The 18,607-nt window shown below is 39.9% G+C and overlaps 1 protein-coding gene across 1 annotated transcript in view; it reads right to left on the reverse strand.

Moving 5' to 3' along the window:
* Window positions 1–13,194: 13,194 nt before the first annotated feature.
* The window catches only part of LOC134311629 (NACHT and WD repeat domain-containing protein 2), a 68,677-nt gene continuing 63,264 nt past the window's right edge, over window positions 13,195–18,607 (reverse strand). Inside the window, exon 8 of the mRNA XM_062993279.1 lies at window positions 13,195–17,217. Coding sequence (XP_062849349.1) covers window positions 13,318–17,217 — 3,900 coding nt within the window. The 3' untranslated portion in view covers window positions 13,195–13,317. The remainder of the gene's footprint in view (window positions 17,218–18,607) is intronic.

The following is an 18,607-nucleotide window of genomic DNA, read 5'->3' on the forward strand; positions in this document are numbered from 1 at the left end:
CATTACACAACACACTATAGCAACTACCCTATTCCATACACTTCACTTCACCATCACAACTCCAAATTAGTGCTCCAGCTTAATGCTACCGGTGAGTGAAAACAAGTATTTACCTGCTTTTAATATTATACTTTCAATGAATATATTTACTTTTTTACACACACTGCTACAAACTTATAAATCTGAACGAAAATGTGTGTAGTATGTTTAAAATATATTTAAAGATTAGAGAGGAAATTAGAAAAAATAGATTATCTATCTATCTATCTATCTATCTATCTATCTATCTATCTATCTATCTATCTATCTATCTATCTATCTATCTATCTATCTATCTATCTATCTACAGGGGTTGGACAAAATAACTGAAACACCTGTCATTTTAGTGTGGGAGGTTTCATGGCTAAATTGGACCAGTCTGGTGGCCAATCTTCATTAATTGCACATTGCACCAGTAAGAGCAGAGTGTGAAGGTTCAATTAGCAGGGTAAGAGCACAGTTTTGCTCAAAATATTGCAATGCACACAACATTATGGGTGACATACCAGAGTTCAAAAGAGGACAAATTGTTGGTGCACGTCTTGCTGGCGCATCTGTGACCAAGACAGCAAGTCTTTGTGATGTATCAAGAGCCACGGTATCCAGGGTAATGTCAGCATACCACCAAGAAGGACAAACCACATCAACAGGATTAACTGTGGACGCAAGAGGAAGCTGTCTGAAAGGGATGTTCGGGTGCTAACCCGGATTGTATCCAAAAAACATAAAACCACGGCTGCCCAAATCACGGCAGAATTAAATGTGCACCTCAACTCTCCTGTTTCCACCAGAACTGTCCGTCGGGAGCTCCACAGGGTCAATATACACGGCCGGGCTGCTATAGCCAAACCTTTGGTCACTCGTGCCAATGCCAAACGTCGGTTTCAATGGTGCAAGGAGCGCAAATCTTGGGCTGTGGACAATGTGAAACATGTATTGTTCTCTGATGAGTCCACCTTTACTGTTTTCCCCACATCCGGGAGAGTTACGGTGTGGAGAAGCCCCAAAGAAGCGTACCACCCAGACTGTTGCATGCCCAGAGTGAAGCATGGGGGTGGATCAGTGATGGTTTGGGCTGCCATATCATGGCATTCCCTTGGCCCAATACTTGTGCTAGATGGGCGCGTCACTGCCAAGGACTACCGAACCATTCTGGAGGACCATGTGCATCCAATGGCGGTGCCGTGTATCAGGATGACAATGCACCAATACACACAGCAAGACTGGTAAAAGATTGGTTTGATGAACATGAAAGTGAAGTTGAACATCTCCCATGGCCTGCACAGTCACCAGATCTAAATATTATTGAGCCACTTTGGGGTGTTTTGGAGAAGCGAGTCAGGAAACGTTTTCCTCCACCAGCATCACGTAGTGACCTGGCCACTATCCTGCAAGAAGAATGGCTTAAAATCCCTCTGACCACTGTGCAGGACTTGTATATGTCATTTCCAAGACGAATTGACGCTGTATTGGCCACAAAAGGAGGCCCTACACCATACTAATAAATTATTGTGGTCTAAAACCAGGTGTTTCAGTTATTTTGTCCAACCCCTGGATCTATCTATCCATCTATCCATCCATCCATCCATCCATCCATCCATATATATGAAATATGATATTCCATAATTTGTCTGGTCTACTTTATTTAATTTGTTAATATACATTCATCTTGCATTTCAGGCCTGCAACACATTCCAAAAAAGTTGGGACGTTAAACCATTTACCATTTTTTATACAACTTTTTGTTATATGTATACAATGTTTACAACTTATTACCATATATCCTTCGCTAGGGAAAAACATTTTGTTATTCTCAGAATCCAGTTCAGTTATTGTAAATACTAATTGCTCCTGGGCCGTCTTTATAGTCAGTGCCTTAACACATGTCAACAACCATAATAGGTTTTTTTTTCTGAGAATTAGAAGGGTTTTATGACCAATATATTTATTAACAGAAGAGTGTTGCCGTAAAGAAAAATAACCTGCTCCAGTAAGGCTAAAAATGTCAAGTTGAAAAATAAAGCAGTGTTTTATGGGTAATGAATAATTTAGATATGGGTAGGTTACGAGGGTGATGTTTTATTGTAAATGATTGAAAGTACACCTATCTAAGAATATGCAAAACAGTTTTGCGTAAGTTAATTATTTATTCGCGTACACATGTAATGTATGTGGGGCTATCATAATTACATACTACAGGCCCAAATTTAAAAAAGTTTGGACAATATTGAATAAAAGTCTTTAAGAAGCAAAGATGGGCAGAGGATGTCCAGTTCGTCAACAAATGAATGACAAAATTATTGAAATATTTACAAAACATTTCTTAAACTTTCTTAAAGAAAGATTGGAAGGGAATTGTGTATTTCATTAACAATTCAAGAAATCTAGAGGAATTTTACTGGGAAAGGATCAAGTGCACAAGCCTAAGCTGCAATGCTGTCTCAGACTGTCATCAAGAACTGTTATTCATCTAGCTAATATAACCACAAGGGACTACTTTGGCAAACCTTCGTCAACCACTACAATAAGGAGTTACATTTACAAATACCACTTAAAACTTTACTGTGCAAAAAAGCTTTATGATACCATGTTTAGAGGCGGCTTTGAGTTCTCTGGGCTCGGAGGCATCTGGGATTGATCATCAGTGATCACACTGGTTTTTTTTTTTCTTTTTAAAGAAGACTCCATGTGCTATGGACCAAAGACATAAAAGACCATCCAGAATATTATCAGCAACAAGTCCAAAAGCTAGGGTCTGTCATGGTATGGGGTTGTGTCAGTGCCCTTGCCCTTGAATTTACACTTCTGTGATGGCAGCATTAATGCAGTTTGTTTGTTTGTTTATTAGGATTTTAACGTCATGTTTAACGTCACTACAGGAACGGTAGTTACTCGTAGCACAAGGTTCATCAGTTCACAAGGTTATATCGAACACAGTAATGGACAATTTAGTATCTCCAGTTTACCTCACTGGCATGTCTTTGGACTGTGGGAGGAAACCGGAGCACCCAGAGTAAACCCACACACCCAGACACGGTGAGAACATGCAAGCTTCACACAGAATGGACCCGGACCACCAAGAAAAAAGATTTTTAGTGTTTTCACTAATCAAAATTGTATTTTGTAAATTCACAAAACTGGATTCCAGATATTTGGTGTCCCATCAGCTAACACAGTTTTCAGCACAGCATAGGTAAAGACCACATTTAAGATGTTGCACTTCACTGTATTACTGTATTCTTTGTGTCAGTTCTTTTTTTTTTTTTTTTTTTTAGGTGAGAGCAGTTGCGCATACACAAACGTCAGAGCATGCAAATATATGCTTAATGCGTCACTTGACAAAGTCAACAGTTTTTGTGTCAGAATTGCTCATTTTTGTTTCTGGAAAGTTGCTTTGGAAACTTTGCCTTTAGATTAGCAATAGTTTTTCATTTAGGCATGTGTATAACTGTATAGTGTATTCATTTAATCGTTTTCAGTAAGCGCTTAGTCCTAACCAGGGACCCACACGCTCTGTCTAGGGTGTATTCCTGCCTTACACTCAGTTTCCAAAAGGTGCCAGAGCCAAAGTTACTTATTCACACTAACACCTAGTGGCAACTGTAAATGTAAATGGTAGTTTTGTGAATGGCAACTTTTATGCACAATGCACATCAGCACTTGATGACCTTGCTCTGTACCTTCACATAGTCACTTTGTTGCTGTGGTTCCTAAATGCCTCCAGATTTTAATAACACCACTTATAGTTGATTATGGAATATCGAAAAGGGATGAAAATTCATGAACTGGCTTCTTGCAACAGTGACATCCTATTACAGTACCACAATTAAAATTGCATGGCTAGGTATTTGATTTATACACCTGAATTCAAACATTAAAAATATTAAACATAATTTTAGAGAACGTGCAGTTTTTGTGAGAAGCCAATTGCATAATATAACAGTGGAACAGTGACAGTAAGGTGGATGTCTGGCTTTTGGCTTTCTATCTAAGACATTTTTTATTACTTTATTCTAAAGAACTATAATCCTTTTGACACTTAAGAATAATGGCCAAAGAACTGGTGAAAGGCCAAGACACTACAAGGCTCTCTTGACATTTTGTCACCATTAGGTAAGTGTGTGAGTCTCTAAAAAAGCCATTTCCAAATAAAGCTGCGATTGGTTTCTGCTGCTAGACACACTTGAATGATAGAAATACTACATTGTTGTTAATCTGCATCTACTGCATCTGTAGCATAATGATTAAACTATGATGCAAAAATTATGATCTTATAATGAATGTTTAAGGACAAGACATGGATGGGATGGTTGTACTAAAGCTGTTTTGATAAGTTTAACCCTAAAACACTTCAAATACTTATTATTGGGTTCTACTTCACTTTGCATAAAACACTGTCTTCCTTTTGGAAAATACAGTTTTTAGAAATACTGGATATACACCAATCAGGCATAACATTATGACCACTTCCTTGTTTTTACACTCACTGACTATTTTATCAGCTCCACTTACCTTATAGAAGCACTACAATTACTGACTGTAGTCCATCTGTTTCTCGACATAACTTTTAAGCCTACTTTCACCCTGTTCTTCAATGGTCAGGACCCCCACAGGACCACTACAGAGCAGGTATTATTTGGGTGGTGGATTTTTCTCAGCACTGCAGTGACACTGACATAGTGCTGGTATGAGTGGATCAGACACAGCAGCGCTGCTGAAGTTTTTAAACACCTCACTATAACTGCTGGACTGAGAATAGTCCACCAACCAAAAATATCCAGCCAACAGTGTCCCATGGGCAGCGACCTGTGACCACTGATGAAGGTCTAGAAGATGACCAACGTAAACAGCAGCAATAGATGAGCGATCGTCTCTGACTTTACATTTACAAGGTGGACCAACTAGGTAGGAGTGTCTAATAGCGTGGACAGTGAGTGGACACAGTATTTAAAAACTCCAGCAGCGCTGCTGTGTCTGATCTACTCATGCCACAGCACAACACACACTAACACACCACCACCATGTTATTGTCACTGCAGTGCTGAGAATGATCCACCACCTAAATAATACCGGCTCTGTGGGGGTCCTGACCATTGAAGAACAGCATGAAAGCAGGCTAAAAAAGCATGCAGAGAAGTAGATGGACTACAGTCAGTAATTGTAGAACTACAAAGTGCTTCTATATGGTAAGTGGAGCTAATAAAATGGACAGTGTGTGTAGAAACAAGGAGGTGGTTTTAATGTTATGGCTTTTCGGTGTATGTGTTAATCAAAATAACATTTATATAAAACCATGCAAAGTTGTTCATTAAATGCTTTTAAAATTCAGACCTGTCAGTTGGGTTTACCATTAAGTATTTATTCATCTTAAATAATTGAATGAGTATTTAGATAAAGCAATGGAGACATTCCTTCACCTCAAATGTGTAATATATCACTGAAAAAGAACACACTGACAGCATTTACAGTGTATCACAAAAGTGAGTACACCCCTCACATTTCTGCAAATATTTCATTATATCTTTTCATGGGACAACACTATAGACATGAAACTTGGATATAACTTAGAGTAGTCAGTGTACAGCTTGTATAGCAGTGTAGATTTACTGTCTTCTGAAAATAACTCAACACACAGCCATTAATGTCTAAATAGCTGGCAACATAAGTGAGTACACCCCACAGTGAACATGTCCAAATTGTGCCCAAATGTGTCGTTGTCCCTGCCTGGTGTCATGTGTCAAGGTCCCAGGTGTAAATGGGGAGCAGGGCTGTTAAATTTGGTGTTTTGGGTACAATTCTCTCATACTGGCCACTGGATATTCAACATGGCACCTCATGGCAAAGAACTCTCTGAGGATGTGAGAAATAGAATTGTTGCTCTCCACAAAGATGGCCTGGGCTATAAGAAGATTGCTAACACCCTGAAACTGAGCTACAGCATGGTGGCCAAGGTCATACAGCGGTTTTCCAGGACAGGTTCCACTCGGAACAGGCTTCGCCAGGGTCGACCAAAGAAGTTGAGTCCACGTGTTCGGCGTCATATCCAGAGGTTGGCTTTAAAAAATAGACACATGAGTGCTGCCAGCATTGCTGCAGAGGTTGAAGACGTGGGAGGTCAGCCTGTCAGTGCTCAGACCATACGCCGCTCACTGCATCAACTCGGTCTGCATGGTCGTCATCCCAGAAGGAAGCTGACGCACAAGAAAGCCCGCAAACAGTTTGCTGAAGACAAGCAGTCCAAGAACATGGATTACTGGAATGCCCTGTGGTCTGACGAGACCAAGATAAACTTGTTTGGCTCAGATGGTGTCCAGCATGTGTGGCGGCGCCCTGGTGAGAAGTACCAAGACAACTGTATCTTGCCTACAGTCAAGCATGGTGGTGGTAGCATCATGGTCTTGGGCTGCATGAGTGTTGCTGGCACTGGGGAGCTGCAGTTCATTGAGGGAAACATGAATTTCAACATGTACTGTGACATTCTGAAACAGAGCATGATCCCCTCCCTTCGAAAACTGTTCAGTCCAGTTTTCCAACAGGATAACGACCCCAAACACAACCTCCAAGATGACAACTGCCTTGCTGAGGAAGCTGAAGGTAAAGGTGATGGACTAAACCCAATTGAGCACCTGTGGCGCATCCTCAAGTGGAAGGTGGAGGAGATCAAGGTGTCTAACATCCACCAGCTCCGTGATGTCATCATTGAGGAGTGGAAGAGGATTCCAGTAGCAACCTGTGCAGCTCTGGTGAATTCCATGCCCAGGAGGGTTAAGGCAGTGCTGGATAATAATGGTGGTCACACAAAATATTGACACTTTGGGCACAATTTGGACATGTTCACTGTGGGGTGTACTCACTTATGTTGCCAGCCATTTAGACATTAATGGCTGTGTGTTGAGTTATTTTCAGAAGACAGTAAATCTACACTGCTATACAAGTTGTACACTGACTACTCTAAGTTATATCCAAGTTTCATGTCTATAGTGTTGTCCCATGAAAAGATATAATAAAATATTTGCAGAAATGTGAGGGGTGTACTCACTTTTGTGATACACTGTAACTACGTGGCCTCAGGTTTAAAGCTGAAAGCACTCTCTTAAACTTTGCGTAAAACAGAAAGGCTAGGTAAACGCCGTAGGTAAACGCACCACACCTACACAAACCACAGTGTTTAAATGCACTGTCTGAATGCTCTTGACACACAGTCATATCTTGATAGCTTTTGACTTTGCACACAAATAACGGAAGGTTTGTTGCTTTCTTGTCTCCAGTAAGAGAATTGGTGAATTATATTTTATTGCACATTTCTAACAAAAGCAGTGCAGTTTCAACATTCATAATGTTAAAACATGGCTGGACTTGACAAATTTCAAAGGCTTACATTTGTTGAAAGATCAACTATACTAAATCCATTAAGTCTAGATACATTTACACACAGAAAAGAAATTGTCATTCATATTTCACAACTTAAGAACTACGGTTAAGGGCTGGATAACTAGAGTCTGGTCTGGCTTGTCTTGGATTTGTTTTGGTCAATGGTCTCTGCAAATATTGTTTATATATACATTTATATATATATATATATACATTTATATATATATATATATATATATATATATATATATATATATATATATATATACAGTGTATCACAAAAGTGAGTACACCCCTCACATTTCTGCAAATATTTCATTATATCTTTTCATGGGACAACACTATAGACATGAAACTTGGATATAACTTAGAGTAGTCAGTGTACAGCTTGTATAGCAGTGTAGATTTACTGTCTTCTGAAAATAACTCAACACACAGCCATTAATGTCTAAATAGCTGGCAACATAAGTGAGTACACCCCACAGTGAACATGTCCAAATTGTGCCCAAATGTGTCGTTGTCCCTCCCTGGTGTCATGTGTCAAGGTCCCAGGTGTAAATGGGGAGCAGGGCTGTTAAATTTGGTGTTTTGGGTACAATTCTCTCATACTGGCCACTGGATATTCAACATAGCACCTCATGGCAAAGAACTCTCTGAGGATGTGAGAAATAGAATTGTTGCTCTCCACAAAGATGGCCTGGGCTATAAGAAGATTGCTAACACCCTGAAACTGAGCTACAGCATGGTGGCCAAGGTCATACAGCGGTTTTCCAGGACAGGTTCCACTCGGAACAGGCTTCGCCAGGGTCGACCAAAGAAGTTGAGTCCACGTGTTCGGCGTCATATCCAGAGGTTGGCTTTAAAAAATAGACACATGAGTGCTGCCAGCATTGCTGCAGAGGTTGAAGACGTGGGAGGTCAGCCTGTCAGTGCTCAGACCATACGCCGCACACTGCATCAACTCGGTCTGCATGGTCGTCATCCCAGAAGGAAGCTGACGCACAAGAAAGCCAGCAAACAGTTTGCTGAAGACAAGCAGTCCAAGAACATGGATTACTGGAATGCCCTGTGGTCTGACGACACCAAGATAAACTTGTTTGGCTCAGATGGTGTCCAGCATGTGTGGCGGCGCCCTGGTGAGAAGTACCAAGACAACTGTATCTTGCCTACAGTCAAGCATGGTGGTGGTAGCATCATGGTCTTGGGCTGCATGAGTGTTGCTGGCACTGGGGAGCTGCAGTTCATTGAGGGAAGCATGAATTCCAACATGTACTGTGACATTCTGAAACAGAGCATGATCCCCTCCCTTCGAAAGATGACAACTGCCTTGCTGAGGAAGCTGAAGGTAAAGGGGATGGACTAAACCCAATTGAGCACCTGTGGCGCATCCTCAAGTGGAAGGTGGAGGAGTTCAAGGTGTCTAACATTCACCAGCTCTGTGATGTCATCATGGAGGAGTGGAAGAGGATTCCAGTAGCAACCTGTGCAGCTCTGGTGAATTCCATGCCCAGGAGGGTTAAGGCAGTGCTGGATAATAATGGTGGTCACACAAAATATTGACACTTTGGGCACAATTTGGACATGTTCACTGTGGGGTGTACTCACTTATGTTGCCAGCCATTTAGACATTAATGGCTGTGTGTTGAGTTATTTTCAGAAGACAGTAAATCTACACTGCTATACAAGTTGTACACTGACTACTCTAAGTTATATCCAAGTTTCATGTCTATAGTGTTGTCCCATGAAAAGATATAATGAAATATTTGCAGAAATGTGAGGGGTGTACTCACTTTTGTGATACACTGTATATATATAGTATATATAGCCACAAACCAGTCAGGGTGCCCATGCTGACCTCTGTCCACCGCCGAAAGCGCCAACAATGGGCACGTGAGCATCGGAACTGGACCATGAAGCAATGGAAGAAGGTGGCCTGGTCTGATGAATGACGTTTTCTTTTACATCATGTGGATAGCCGGGTGCGTGTGCGTCTTTTACCTTGGGAACACATGGCACCAGGATGCACTATGGGAAGAAGGCAAGCCGGCGGAGGCAGTGTGATGTTTTGGACAAAGTTCTGCTGGGAACGTTGGGTCCTGCCATCCATGTTGATGTTACTTTGACATGTACCACCTACCTAAGCATTGTTGCAGACCATGTACACCCTTTCATGGAAACAATATCCCCTGATGGCTGTGGCCTCTTTCAGCAGGATACTGCGCCCTGTCATAAAGCAAAAATGCTTCAGGAATGCTTTGAGGAGCACAGCAATGAGTTTGAAGTGTTGACTTGGCCTCCAAAATCCCCAGATCTCAATCCAGTAGACCATCTGTGGGATGTGCTGGACAAACCGATCCTTGGAAGCCCCACCTCGTAACTTACAGGAGTTAAAGGATCTGCTGCTAACAATTTGGTGCCAGATACCACAGCACACCTTCAGGGGTCTAGTGGAGTCCATGCCTCAAAGGTTCAGGGTTGTTTTGGCAGCAAAAGGGGGACCAACACAATATTAGGAAGGTAATCATAATGTTATGCCTGATGGGTATACATAGACCATGTCTTTTTTGAATTTGCCTAGATTTGGACTTGCCCCCTTTATACTTTGTTTCTACACGATCTTGACTATTTGTAACTTTGGAACACACTAAGGTTGGTCTTACCTTCTTGTAATGTTTGGATTCACACCTCATTGTATAGAGTGACAACTCAATCAGATACAAAAATATCACAGAAAACAATCAGATGTGATACCTGGTAACTATTTTAATTATAGGCAGGTCTGGTTTTGTATCTTTTTAAATGGTGGCTATTATTATCACTGACAGGTTTTGCTGGGCCTCTCCTTACATGATTGCTATTATAATGGTAATTCATTTTCATAAGGCTCTCCCTACATAGTGAGTATCACAATGATAGGCAGGTCTTGTTTGGCCACTAGCAGTCATGGCAGTAGCTATGGAGACTACACATTGTCAACAAAGAGCATTGGCCCAAACCTTGTTTACTGCTCTTTGTCTGTTTGTGCCTTGATTGCTTTGTTAACTGAAAGCAGGTCAGGAAACTCAGTAATTATATATATATATATATATATATATATATATATACACACACATATATACACCGATCAGCCATAACATTAAAACCACCTCCATGTTTCTACGCTCACTGTCCATTTTATCAGCTCCACTTACCATATAGAAGCACTTTGTAGTTCTACAATTACTGACTGTAGTCCATCTGTTTCTCTACATACTTTCTTAGCCGGCTTTCACCCTGTTCTTCAATGGTCAGGACCCCCACAGGACCACCACAGAGCAGGTATTATTTAGGTGGTGGATCATTCTCAGCACTGCAGTGACACGGACATGGTGGTGGTGTGTTAGTGTGTGTTGTGCTGGTATGAGTGGATCAGACACGGCAGCGCTGCTGGAGTTTTTAAATACCGTGTCCACTCACTGTCCACTCTATTAGACACTCCTACCTAGATGGTCCACCTTGTAGATGTAAAGTCAGAGACAATCACTCATCTATTGCTGCTGTTTGAGTTGGTCATCTTCTAGACCTTCATCAGTGGTCACAGGACGCTGCCCACAGGACGCTGTTGGCTGGATATTTTTGGTTGGTGGACTATTCTCAGTCCAGCAGTGACAGTGTGTGTTGTGCTGGTATGAGTGGATAAGACACAGCAATGCTGATGGAGTTTTTAAACACCTCACTAACACACCACCACAATGTTAGTGTCACTGCAGTGCTGAGAATGATCCACCACCCAAATAATACCTACTCTGTAGTGGTCCTGACCATTGAAGAACAGGGTGAAAGCAAGCTAAAAAGGTATGTAGAGAAACAGATGGACTACAGTCAGTAATTGTAGAACTACAAAGTGTTTCTATATGGTAAGTGGAGCTGATAAAATGGACAGTGAGTGTAGAAACAAGGAGGTGGTCATAATGTTATGCCTCATCGGTGTGTATATACTGTATTTACACATACATACATACATATGTACGTACTGTACATATAGGCTAGAACACAGTATTACTGAAAATGAAGGAACTGTGCTAAGAGGCAAAGAGAAGTGTTTTATTTCATTAAAAGGTTTCATACAAACAGTTCATACACACTAGTTCATATTGCTTCAGACAGTTCAGTTTTCTTTTTTTTTTTTCAAAACAACTTTGTAACAAATTGTAAGTACAACATTTATGAAAATATATAAATCTCTAAACAGGAATTTCAGTTCTTACTATACAAAGAATACAATAAACACATTCATTGCCAGTATGCCAACTATGTGTTGCAAATATGTATGTAATTAAAATTATTCACATAACACAATATTACATGTTTTGCTCTTATAGTGACGTATTCAACTTCACTTAAAAACTGACATTCCAGTACAATATGGGCTCATCATAGGTATTCAAATGTACTACATTTTAAAGTCACACTGGGTGATACAGTAGAATCATATGGAAAAGTTTTAGTTACTTTGTAACTCTTTTAAAAATCAAAAGTAATACAAGAAAAAACTACTTTGGCAAACTGTCTAATACTTAGAAATTTGGAAAATCTGCACTTTTAAGGGTTCAATGCGCTAACCCTGAATAATGCTACAGGTTATTACTTGAAAATGGGCTTATTTCTCAAGAGGTAAACATACAATTTGTCGGAATAGCCCTTGAAGTTATGGAGGAGCTTGATGGGGCGTAACTGATTTGTTATCTTTTTGTCTGTTTTTCTAAGCGTACCAGAATGTCGCAATGTACACAATGTTTGTGGCAAAAGAAAAATATAGGCAGGCCAAACCCAACCAGCAGTTTGTAGATTAAAACTTGCATCACAGATTTCCCTCAATATAAGTACACACTTGTTTTATAATTATTATTTATATGTTTCTATTTAAATGATCTATAATAGAAAAATACAAAGTATTTTTTAAACTATCACACATTCTTACGTAACCTCACTAGACAAAAACAGCAACAAACAAAACTTGGCTTAACTTATAATACCACTTTGTAAGGCGATGATGCTTTTCAAGATGCTACACAATGTTAAATACTCTGCAAAGATTTTTTTCAACTACCAATACGCAACAATTTAGACTTATTCTAATTTCTATTAAATTCATATTTTCATTTAACACAACAAACGCGGTAACATAACAGGTGCAGCCTTGGTCATATATTTCCTAAAACAATTCAGCAGTGATTGGCAAGTTTAAATAAATTAAATTTGCTATTTACTGTTTATTGAAGCATGTTTATTGTATCAATAAATATGTATATTGACAGATTTGTTTTAAAAATTCCCTGCATCTTTTGATCATTAGTACTTATAAGAAGATTTTTTAAAATCCAGGCACTATCTTTGATTGCATTAAGCACAACGTATCATTGTTAAGGAGTTGCACAAATTGCAGCAGCCAGATAGATATCTACACATGTACAATTTTAAATACCATTACAGTTCCAGAGAACATTGGGACACAAATATGACTAAATATTGGTAAAATTTAAATAAATGTTTTGGCTGCAAATATATACTTTTTATGTTTCTGTAAGAAGTAGTATGGCTCAATTCAATAAAATAATGTATCTGATATAAATTACATGTACATACATAATAAACTTGTCAAAACCCAATCAGAATAGATAGAGCAACGATGTACTGTATGTAACTTATGAAACAGCAAAAAAAATAATTCACATACAGCAGAGTGATAACAGAATGAAAGTGACCTAACCAAATAAGACTGCATCTTAATAGTAATTGTCCAGGAACCACTGTAATACCCCGAGAACTGAATTGTGCAACTGAGTCACAAGGTTGCTGTAAACATTAACCAACTGCATCCAAACCTGGTCCCATTTACCTGCAAAACTAACATCTTAAAAAGGTCACTCATTGCACTATTTCACTCTTTTTTGTAGGGGTTGTTGATTCGGGCTCTCCACTATCTGAGACGTTGATGGGGCTATCTCGAGAAAAGACTTCAGTGGACTCCCTCCACACGCAATCAGCAATAGACTTGAAGGTATTGGTGCTGCACTTAGGTCGTACTTTCTGCGAGGCATTGTTAACAATCTGGCGGCTGTTGGAGGTGGCGATCTTGATTTTGAGGGCTGCATCCACACGATCCACAACTGTATAGGTGCCAATGCTGCCATCCTCAAAGCCAATGATGATGTTAAGTGCTCGTTGTGAGAGGCACAAGAAGGTCGGTGTCTTGTAGAGAGAACAGGTCCCAATACTCTTTCCATCAGCAAGTCTCATGACAATCAAACTAGAAACCACACCTGCGTCGTCATCTTCATCACAGTTTCGGAAACAGATGTACACCAAGTAGCGTCCATCCCGTGACAACCTTTGCCTCCATATTATGCCTGATGCATGAATTAGGCGGAGTTTACCACTGTGCAGATCGAGAACATTAATGTTCTCATCTCCCTTGGATACTATTCCCAGCTTTCCATTTGGTGAAATTTGGAAGTCTTCCAAGTTCTTCAAGAAGTTGCTTGGCAGCTGAACCCTCCTACAGACAGACTCGTCAGCAACATTCCAAATAAAAACAGTCTCTGTTGATGTGATAAAAACTACACAGTCTGGACTGTCTGGAATTAGCTTAAAAGTTGTGATCGTATTTCCATCATCACAGATAAACTTCTTGGATACACTGCCTGACCACAAGCTGACAGCCAAGAGCTTGTTTTTATTTGTACCAACCAGGAAAGTGTTGGCTGTGGTAATAAGAGCATGCTGAAGAGTTACCAGGATGTTACACACTTTGTGTCCAGTGGCGAGTCTCCAGACTCGAGAGGCATTTTGTTCACAAAGAGATACCACAAACTGGTCATTATGGGTGATTAAAAGTTGAGATATTTTTTGCCCATTGATTCGAAAGATGTTCTCACCGGTGGCTGTCTGCCAGATGTATTGGCTACATTTGTCATCAGAAGTTACCATAAGGTCACCAGTTGTGGTAAGGACACAGTTTTCAACAACACCTTCATGTTTAAACACTATCTCAATGAAGCCTGTGCCGAAGTTCCACTTATGAATGGCTTCAGACCCATCCATCGTGTAGACCATGTCTTCTCTGCCAGACAGCTGTACACTTTGTATTTGTTTTCCTGTTTTGTCAATGTTTGACATTGCTGTTATAATGTCAATGTCCCAAACTGAGAGAACCCCACTACTGGCAACAGACAAAAGCAAGTTATGATGTGTGGACTTGATCAACTTGACAATGGCTCCTGATATCTCTATTAAGCTAGCCATGCACTGCCCACTGTCCCTTCTCCAGACAAATATGGATGAGGTATTTTCCATGGATGCCACAATACTTTGACCATTCTTTGACAGAACAGCAGCCACAAATCTCTCACTGCGTTTGGCCTTGAACTTCTCTGCCATCTTCCAAAGCTTAGTATCAAGCACCTCGATGCTTCTCGCTTTGCAAATGAGGATTGATCTCTGATCCTCCGAAAGTTCTATACCTACGACTTCACTGTCATCCCCTCGACAGTCGTAGTCCTCCATAAGTTTGGGATTTGTAATGTCTTTGGTGTTCCATACGGAAAGACTACCTTCATTATCAATCATTACCATTTGATGGATTGTATCTAATACCAGGATGGACTTCACAAAGCCTCCAGAAAAGTCAGAAGTCATTGTGGCAAGCTTTTCCCCACTTCCTAGGTGGAATATAGTTGTAGTGTTCAAATACTGCCCACAGAAAGCATACATTCCATCTGGGGAGCATTCAACACAAGTTACTTCATACCAGCAATGGAACTGATATAGGGGCCAACCATAGACCAAGTCAATGACACTGACATCCTTGCTGGCCTCCAGCCAAGCTAAAGCATGGTGGCTGGACAAGGTAAATCCATTGATGAATGCCACCCCTCCAGTAATGCCACATTGCTTGGAGCCTTTTACTTCCACCTCAGACAACAAACAGGATTTATGGTTGTCATAAATAAGGAGTGTGTTCTTTGTAGTCGCAACCACGAGGTACTTCTCATCTGTGGTAAGCCTAACACCAAGCACAACTGATCTTGCTGTGTCTATCTGTCTCAGCAACTGTTTGCTCTCAACATCCCATGTACTGACAGAACCGTCCTCAAGGGCTACAATTGCAATATGAGGGGCCAAGGTGGGTAGAATATCTACAATCTGCATGTAACTGGAACATAGTGGTAGTCTCTCAGGACTGTAAGTAACATCCATGGATGAGTGTAATGGCACTATGGAACAGTACTTGGGCCCATCTTTGTCACACTCTAATAAGAGATGTCTAAGTTTCGGAAGAGAAGTAACAACAGGAAGAAGCCTTTGCTGAAGCTCAGCTGACAGTGAGGCAGGGTTCTTGGTCACCTTGACCTTTATACTTCTCAGTGTACTAGCTAGAAATTTGAGCTCCTTTTCTTGTGAGTAGCTATAAGCCATGTCAATGTCTGACAAGGCTTTGTCAAACTGTCCAATTTTAAGCATGGTATAGAGCCAACTGAAGTTCATGACGACACCATACATGAGATCATCTGTTCGTCCACTTCTTGTCAAATGAAATAATAATTCTGTCATTTTTCTGTGATTGACAAAGAAAATGTCTGGCTCAAGTAAGTTGCACTGGAACACCCATGGTTGTTCTGGAGTCTGCCGGTCATAAGAGTGCTTGTCAGCCGAGGCTTTGTCATGGAGGCTCTGTTGGTGATGAGGATTCTGATGCTGAGAGATGTTTAATGAGGCAAAGTGATTGTTGTCACAGTGGAAAATCTTCTTTCTACCACCTGACCATATGCCAAGAAAGTACTCGGCCAAAAGGCTGTGCATCTGATGGACATCCTCCTCATTACTGAGATATAGCTTTTGTGCAATGAGATGCAGATGCCTGTTTGCCCACACCAGCAGGGTAACATTGCGTACCTGCCTCTCCACCAAGTAGCCCTCCAGTTCTTCCCGTAGTAGAGCAATGAGATTGTATGAGATTCGCAGTGGACTCTGCAAATTTGAGCTGATCATGATGTCTCCAAGTACACTGTTATCCAAAGACAATATGTCCTCCAATTCCACCTCGGTCAACCCTACACGTGCCATTGTAATGTAGCCCAATGCACGGAAGACAAAGTGGGAGCCCAGCTTATTTTCAATGGAAATGAAGAGATGTTCTATACTCTCATGCACTGTTGAGCAAAGGGATCTATCATCTACATCTTTGTGCGACCGCCAGTGTACCACCTCACGATAGATAAGGTTAACAAACATGGGCAGTGTACATTTAGCCAGTGCTTCATTCACATAGATCTGTTGGCCTGAAGTTACCTTTCGTTTGACACTCAAAAGTTGCTGTTTGAGTGTCTGGCTACATGCTTTTCTGTCCCTCTGCATCAGTTCTACGTAGTTGTTCTCATCGTGGATAAGGCAACGAAGTTTTTGTAGTATCCCATGTTTATTGGGCAAGGTTGATACCACAATACGTACAGTACTAGGAAGATGAACAGGCAACCACCACAGCTTACGGGCCTCATCTGCATCAGACAGCTGTTCCAAGGCATCAAGGATAATAACTAAAGGTCGCTGAAAAGAAGACTCTACCAGGAGGTTAACCAGTAATTCTCTTATCTCCTCAATCTTGTTGGGTAGGTAGTGAATTAGGCAGCGATAGTTGATGGCAATCTGTTCGCAAATACTTTGAAGGAGATTTCGGAGGTCCGTCGAGAGGTCGGACGAGCCAATAAAGCGAACAATGACAACAGGATCTGTCTCTGGTTCCATTTCTTTTTGAAGCCATGAGTAAGCCTAAAAAAACAAAAACAAAAAAGAAATATTTAGCTACTTAAACAAGAGCTTCTGGTTATACAGTGTGTACATAGATAATAAACAAAATATTACACAAAGAGAACACATATTGTTAAACATTTAATTTATTCATGAAAGTGCTGTTTGATATTCATATAAAAAGCAATTAACCCAAAACTTAACTGGTTGCACCACCTTCAGCATCAATGATTGTCACTTAACATAATCTATAATTTAATATTAGTCTTTAACATTGCTACAAAGGAGTTTTAGCCTATACTTTTTATGTGAACTGTTTTGTATCAGAGTTTTAGAGATGAATGTTTTTAGTGTTTAGTGGTTGTATAACCCTTACATTAATACCATTTTGCTAGTCTTTCTTATATTGTTGAGTCATGCGGAGGCTTTAGTTTTTCTTTTGACATATTTTGCTACTTTTTGAATGAACTGTCATCAAGCCAAACTGGCCACATTAGAGTAGATTTAATTAAATTAATTACCATTAACAATATACAGTACACATATAAAGGAAAAGCAGACTGTGAGTTCACCAACAAGGGGAGGGCGGTTAAAATACAGAAATAACAAACATTTAAAGAAATATACAGTCTGGACACATAGGAAATATCACTAACTATAACTAACTATATGTTTACTGAAATACATACAAATACATATTACATCACAAATAGTGGAAAACACATTGAAGATGTTATTGATTAATATTCTAATGAAATAAAATGTTGTTGAAAAATGTATTAAAATGTATTGAAAATATGCAATATTTTGCCTTTGTGTCCAGACTTTAGGGACACCCTGTAGAAAGAGAGACATAGACCATAGCAGGTAGAAACACTAATAAGAGTGTATTGATATAAATGGGATTTTAAAGGGAAAAAAATACATTTGCAAGTGGCAAATGGATTGTAAATATCAATATTTAGACAAAAAATAAATGAGGAATTTTAGATGATTACCTGTGCATATGATGAATTATTGTAGACATTAATATTTAAACAACATATTTTAAATAATAAGGTAGTGCATATAACAAGAATTTGCAAGCTGGGCAAATAGCAAATGTATGCAATAGTGCAAAAGATCTTATAGTGCAAAATCAGAGCAAGGGGGAGAGTAAGGTTGTTAGGGTGTAAACAAGATAATCTGTGTTTAGATTTTCCATGTGTTTAAAGATTCTGCCAATTGGAAATAATGGTTTTCTTTGTGGTTTAGTGGCATCCTAGAGCCTAAGAAATGACTACCACTGTTTTAATAATTTTCTGAAATTTACTTCTGGAATTTCCTTTGACCATGGAATAGTGCTATACTTAAATCTTTTTATTGTCTATAAAAATTATGCACATTGAAACAAACACACAAAACAAACTTC

Source organism: Trichomycterus rosablanca, chromosome 4 (assembly GCF_030014385.1).
Source record: "Trichomycterus rosablanca isolate fTriRos1 chromosome 4, fTriRos1.hap1, whole genome shotgun sequence".
Taxonomy (NCBI): Eukaryota; Metazoa; Chordata; class Actinopteri; order Siluriformes; family Trichomycteridae; genus Trichomycterus; species Trichomycterus rosablanca.